Source organism: Triticum urartu, chromosome 2 (genome assembly GCF_003073215.2).
Source record: "Triticum urartu cultivar G1812 chromosome 2, Tu2.1, whole genome shotgun sequence".
Classification (NCBI taxonomy): Eukaryota; Viridiplantae; Streptophyta; class Magnoliopsida; order Poales; family Poaceae; genus Triticum; species Triticum urartu.
In genome coordinates this window covers 535,789,346-535,796,307 of record NC_053023.1, presented here as the reverse complement: position 1 = coordinate 535,796,307, position 6,962 = coordinate 535,789,346, and the positions used below count along the sequence as shown (strand labels likewise).

General features: G+C 50.7%; 1 protein-coding gene across 1 annotated transcript; it reads right to left on the bottom strand.

Moving 5' to 3' along the window:
* Positions 1 to 1,060: 1,060 nt before the first annotated feature.
* LOC125538571 (peroxidase 31-like) lies at positions 1,061 to 2,558 on the bottom strand. The gene has a single exon (XM_048701834.1). The coding sequence runs from the start codon at positions 2,321 to 2,323 to the stop codon at positions 1,313 to 1,315; it is 1,011 nt and encodes a 336-aa protein (XP_048557791.1). The 5' UTR covers positions 2,324 to 2,558; the 3' UTR covers positions 1,061 to 1,312.
* Between the last annotated feature and the right edge of the window lie 4,404 nt (positions 2,559 to 6,962).

Below are 6,962 nucleotides of genomic sequence, written 5' to 3'. Positions count from 1 at the left end.
CAAATATATTGCGAATTTGATTGCCAAATATTGCATTTGTGGCTATCAGCAACTACATTTCGCTTGTGATTATTTTAGGAGTACATTTTGTCATATAGTACTCAGGGAAATCTCTTGGCTCGCTCAAGATTTTGGAGGATTAAAGTTAAGAAATTTCTTACATTATGAAGCCCATAAACTGTATTGATAGTTTCCTTGCAATTTAGAGTCTTCTATAGTTGTTTTTAGATTTTAACAATCTGTTTTTATCCGGCCAAATGAACCAGCTCATTAGATTTGATTGATGATCTGCGAACTAATTTGCGAAACATGCATTACCTGCAAGATTAACGCAGGGTGTCAACATCACATCGCACTGTGCATGTTGCTACAGTGGCAGTATGTCATTAGACAAAAGTTGCTGCATGCAATCTGCCCCACCACCCATCAAACATCGTCATCGTCAGGTCAAGTCACTTTTTGAATGCCTACCCTGCTGCTCCTTCTCACGAACCATGTCCATGTGTACCCTTTCGCATAGTTGGCATCGTTGTTCCAACCATGTACGCCAGCAACGCCACCACCTATGGCGTTTCCATGTCAGGAAGAAACGCCAACACCAATGGCGTTTCCATGTGGATCAGAAACGCTGCATACATCGGCGTTTTAATGTGGATAAAAAACGCAGCATACCTTGGCGTTTCTATATCTCGCAGCAACGCCGCGGGATTTGATGTTTCTAAAAGGGTCAGATCATGAAATACTTTTAAGTCGAATTTATTTTATAACAAAGATCAATGTTAAGTTCAGAACAGTGATTTCGGCCGCCCGGCGCTGTACAAGAAAAAGGCAGCAGCCAATGTTGCCTTGCCCTCCCATGTGCCAACCCCAACGGCCGGCAATCTGCTCGTGTCACCTTCGTTGCCGTTGGTCGCGTGATTATGCTACGTTCCGTGTATCCGCCGCCGGTAGCTGCGTAACCGCAAGAGGAGCATTCGGCGGCGGCAATTGAGCGTTCCGTGATGACTACGCGGAATGTATGTATGACTGAAAGTAACAATACATGCACAAGATGAACCAGTCCAGGCGACGATAACGACTTGCGTAACAGAAAGGGAGGTGCCAACGGCCCAGCGCCACTCGCCGAATTGGACGGCCTTCATCGCTCGCTTTTCGATTCACAAGACCGAAAAGCATCACAATTCACGAGTTCATTCAGAAAATCAGAGAGCGGACACGCACCAAAATCCAATCCTAATATCGCCCAATTTTCACCGGACTAGCGACGGCACAACATCAGGCAAAGCTGTAGCAACGCGCGCGGTCGCCGGACCTAGTCGAGGATGTCGCACTGCCGCCTGACGACGCCCTGCCGCCCCGTCTTGACGCCGACGGTGCCGAGCTTCTGCATGGCCTTGGCGAAGTCCTGGAAGAAGGCGGTCCGGTTGTCGGCGTACTGCTGGACGAACACCTTGGTGGGCGGGTACTCCCACAGCGCGGCGTCGGAGGCGAGCAGCCCCAGGCCCCGGGGCAGGTTCTTGAAGTAGAGCTCGTCGAACTCCCGCGGCGTCACGATGTCGTTGAAGATGGAGATGTCCGGGTTGCTCTCGTAGCCGGCGCAGGAGCTCTGCAGCGCCCGCGCGAACTCCGGGTTCAGCGACGGGTCGTGCCCGCTGGCGCCGCCGCCCTTGCCCTTGTAGTTGTACACCCGGTGCGCGAACTCGGAGCAGTGGGAGAAGCCCACGGTGTGGGCGCCCGCCAGCGCCACCATCTCCTGCGGCGTGATGCCCTTGCGCGCGAACAGGACCGTCATGGCGCGCGCCGACATGTTGGTGCGCGGGAGGTTGCCCTCCACGTCGCGCGCGTCGGAGCGGCGCGCGTCGCGGCGGCCGAGGGGGACGGGGAAGCGCGGCCCGCCGAGGATCCCCACCAGGTCGCGCGCGGCCAGCGCGAGGATGTCGGCGCAGGAGACGGTGCCCGGGCAGGCGGCCTCCAGCGCGGCCTTGGCGCGGGCCACGGCGTCGAAGGCGTCCCCCGGGAGGGAGAGGTTGATCTCCGCGGCGCGCTCCGGGGTCCGGTCGGAGGAGAGCGGGGAGACGAGGACGGAGGCGTCGCAGCCGGAGACGAAGCAGTCGTGGAAGAAGAGGCGCAGCGTGCCCGCCGCCGTGGACGGGTTGGCCTGCTGCTTGGCGGCGACCACGTCCGAGACGATCTGCTCCGCGCGGGGGCAGCTGCGGCTGTAGTACGACGTCGACAGCCTGGCCGCCGCCGCCGCCGCGCCGGGGGCCGCGGCGGCGGCGAGGAGCGCGAGGGAGAGGAGGACGCGGCGGAGAAGCGTGCCCATGGCGAGAGAGAGAGAGAGAGAGAGAGAGAGAGGTGGAGGTGGCTGGATTTGGAAATGAGAGAGACGGAGATTGGGGTGAGGGGAAAGGAAAAGGGCGGTGGGCTGGAGAAGGGAAGAATGGTGAAGTGGGAGGATTAGTGATGACTGATGAGTGAAGTAATTGTGGGGTTTAAGGTTAAGGGGAAGGGTGGTGCGGTGGCCTCCCTGGTAAAGACGGGTGGAGCTCGAGGACGGATGGACGGATGTTCCTGCCGCAACCGCGGTGAGTTCTTTATAAGCGGAGGTGGTCCACGCTCCAAACTCTGCAGTGGATTTTGTTTTTTCTTCGAATATATAAACATGACTTTTTTTTTTAGGAAAAGGGCACATATTCATTAAGAAAAATCATCAAAAGTATACAAAACACTTCAAATGTAATAAAAATTACTCATGAATTACCGAACCACCACTATCATCGTCAGAAAGAACCGCTAATGTGCTGCTGCCATTGCTCCTCTATCAAAGTCGACCTGACCTTGTCGATAAAAGCCGAAAAGTCTTTGCGCATGTGTCCCTAAGAATTAGCGTGCTGGAGCCGCAGTCGTCGTTGAAGCACCTGACATCAAATATCGCCACGGCGCAAGCACCACAAGAAACCCTAACCCCCCCCCCCTCCCAAGGAGATGGCAGACATAAATCTACGTCGGAGCTTCACCGACTTCATGCAGACGGACGAGCTCGAGGAGGATTGAAACCCGAAAGAGCAACTCGAGGAGGAACCGTCGCCATTCGTCCCATCGCAAAACATGTGATGACTAAAAAACTCTGACCTAAACTACTCATATGCCTAGGGAAAATTACTCACACGTGAGTGGAAATATCATGATGATGGAGAAGAGGTTGTTGACAACGATGGCAACAAATTCCCCTCCCTCGAGGTTGTTCTTCAGACTACCCCTCCCGAAGAAGAACAGAGATGGTAGCGGTTCCATGAAGCGAAAAGTTCACATTAAGGGTTTCAGGGATGAAGGAAAATATAGGCCAAAGAGGGCGTAAGGCGGTGGACAGGGACCCACGCGGCCTTGTGGCTCCATAGCTCTTTTCTCCCAAAATAATTGTACATTTTTGGTAATTTTTTGGGCATCTTTATTTCTACACAAAAAGTAGGACCATGGGAAATTCTATTGAAACGACCTTAGGGCATGGCCAATGCATAGCCTCATGGTGATGCCCCATGTGCCATGTAGGATCGGATGTCATGGAAAGTAGGTCCGTATAGAGAAGCGGGATCCTCTGTAAGAGGCGGGTGCTTGAGGAGAAAAAGTGTGATCCGGTGTAAAAAATTGAAGTGAAGAGAAGGGATGCATGTGTAGTAATGGTCTACTTCCCTCCGGTTCTTTTTACTCCGCGTATTAGATTTGTGTCAAGTCAAACTTTACAAAGTTTGACCATATATATATTAAAAAATATCAACATCTACAATACCCAATATATATACTATGAATCTACATTTCATAATGAATCTAACAATGTTGATTTGGCATTGTGAATGTTGATCATTTTTTCTATAAATTTGATCAAAGTAGAGATACGTTGATTTGACAAAACTTATATGCAGACTAAAAAGGATTGAAGGGAATACTTTCTATCCTTTGATAAGGTCCACTAACAATAGCCTGCGTTGGGAAGAAAAAACCAATACAGATGCCTTAAACTAGTTTTTTGCCAAGAGTCATTTGTATCCATATATCACCATTACACATGTCCTTAGTAGTGGGGACGGTTTTACCAACTTTCCCAGCTCCCGTCCAAAGCTTTCCATAATGTGTGTCAGCGCGTATATAAATCTTTTGGCCGCATGCACGTACCAGGCTGATAATAAACGGAGACTGTGCAGATGAGGTAAGATCGATCACAAAAACAGGCAAGTCGGAGTCAGCAAGTATTAACTTGACCCGCCGATGCAGCAGCTGAGCCTGAGCAGCTCCATTTATGCAGTTCTCGCGATGGATGGAGAGACAGCATGCGTACCTAACCTATACGAAGGCCGGAGTCTGCCAAAGTTAGTTCTTCCTCTGGAAGAAAAAGCAGTTACCACGACCTCCGATGGTTCGCACCTCCGATGTTTAGCTGGCACCACAAGCAAGGATAGGGGCGGAAGCAAAGCAGGTCGAAAGCGCTGAAACCGGCGGCGACCGTATGCGCACGTACGTACGTCCGTGTGGTGCACCGCACGGCTGCGCCACGGAAAATCGTCGTTGCCCTTGATGGCGCGCGTGACCGAACGCGGTATTAACGGTGGTGGGTACGGCGTAGCTGTCCGGCCCGTGAATAAGGTTTGTCACCAGCTTCCGTCTCTCGAGAAGCATCTCACCTGCGACCACATATACACAGCTGTATGCTGGCGCGTATCCAGTTCCAATTTCTGCCAGTGCGCCTTCTTTCGGGAGTGGCTACCTAGCTAAGCTAGGAGTGGAATGCGGAGGTGGACGATGAGGTTTTGCCTCGGAGTTAGCGGGAATCTTAATATTTCTTCACGCATACGCCTCAGCGCTCCATCACATGCCATCCAGGAGTACTCTTAGGGACTATCTGCAGGGCTGTTGAGCATTGATTCATGCGTGTACGTAGGTCCAAAACGGTCGCGATCCTTGTACAGCTGGGGCGCGTACGAGCGACGCACGCCGGACGTATAGCTGTCGTGAGTACGTTCGTACGTTCGGCTGGGGCAGGGCCAGGATATACAGTGCTCCGGTTGATGACACAGTTCGGCTGTCGTGAGAACATCAAAGGGGTTTCGTTTGGGAGAGGTGGACCAACGATCACTCATTTACTCTTTGCCGATGATAGTGTGGTGTTTGTGGAGGGGTTGAGAGAGAATTTTGAGGCTTTGCGCCACATCCTGGTTGATTATGAAGAGGCCTCGGGGCAAAAGGTAAATCTCCAAAAGTCAGCGGTGTACTTTGGCAAGGGTACTTTGGATGGTGACAAGGAGGAACTCAAACATGTGTTGCAAATTTCGGAGGAGGCACTGAGTGAACGGTATTTGGGGCTACCCACGGTGGTGGGAAGATCTAAGGACGGTACTTTCAAATACGTTAAGGATAGTGCGAAAGGGAAAGTGTCAGGATAGAAGGGTCAAGGCTTGTCTAAGATGGCGAGAGAGGTACTTGTCAAATCCGGTCTTCAGTCAACACCGACTTTTACCATGAGCTGTTTCCAACTCACAAAGAAAATTTGCGGGAACCTGTCTACAATTTCTTCAAACTTCTGGTGGGGTGAAACTGATGGTAATAAGAAAGTGCACTGGATCGGTTGGGATAAGATGTGTATGAGCAAGAAGGATGGGGGGCTTGGGTTTAGAGACCCGGAAGCCTTCAATCAAGCTATGCTTGCAAGACAAGCTTGACGTTTACTTCAAGTACCGGATTCTTTGTGTGGAAGGGTCTTAAAGGCGAGGTATTTCCCTGACGGAACGATCTTAAACGCCACATGCCCAGACGGGGGATCATACACGTTCCGAAGTATCTTACACGGCCGCGATCTCCTGAACGATGGGCTGATTTGGAGGATAGGCGATGGATCGCATGTTAAGATTCATCACGACAATTGGTTGCCAAGGAATGGAAGTCTCAAGCCACCGGGCCAACACTATATCGCCGGTTACACACGCGTGGGGGACCTGTTGGAAACTGATGGCCGCTCATGGAACAGAAGAGCGATGATGGAAATGTTCGCACCGGATGAAGCTCTAGAGATTCTGCAGATTCCAGTAGGTGGTCCGGATGTTCAGGATTACCTGGCCTGGAACTACACCAAAAACGGGATCTTTTCAGTCCGGTCAGCATATCTTCGGATGAGCCAAAAGCGGATGAGAGCCGGACGGCCGGAATCCTCATCATCAGTGGCAGATCACAAGTCCTGGTTGAGCCTGTGGGACACGGTAGCCTCCATCTTAACTAGGGCCCTCTGCTACGCGTTCCTCTTATACGGGACTAATTCTGCTCAACTCTCATCTTTCTCAATAGTAGGTTGTGGTAGCTGGTAGGAGTTGACGGTTGAGGAAAGCATATGCGTACAGTACACAACGACTTTTGTAGTGTACCTCTTATTTCTAATTTTCGGTCTCTTGATAGTGTTATTTTTCATATGCGTATAGTTGGTATATGAGTCTGTTTAGAACAAATCTAGATGTGCCTTGATTATTGCACATCTACGTGAGTCAATCAAACTAGAAAGAAAAGAAAATGCTTACACGAATCTTAGCATAAAATCAATGACATATGACTTAAATGTACAATACTTAGAGCACATCTAAATGTGCTGTAGCAAAACTGTGTATTAAAATCTCAGCATTATAGAAACACCATTGAAAATAATAATACAAGAGAATCCCTGTGGAGTCCATCATCTTCAGACTCTGGGATGAGTGGATGAAGCCTTGGTGTCGTGGCTATTCACTGTCGGAGCCTGCCAAGCCTAGTTTGTTGCAGATGAAAAGTCATCACCACTTCATTCCCATCGGACAAGTATCCCGGAAATCAAAAGGTGGAGGCAGGAGTGGAGCAGACCCTAAGCTCGCTTCAATGTGTTGTAGTTGTAGGATGATGTTCTATACTAATGAAAGCCTTTGCGCGGTCGTCAGCCCCGGGCCACGGCC

What these genes read in the sequence shown, in the direction of transcription:
- LOC125538571 (XM_048701834.1), bottom strand. Translation starts at nt 2,323, where the DNA reads ATGGGCACGCTTCTCCGCCGCGTCCTCCTCTCCCTCGCGCTCCTCGCC.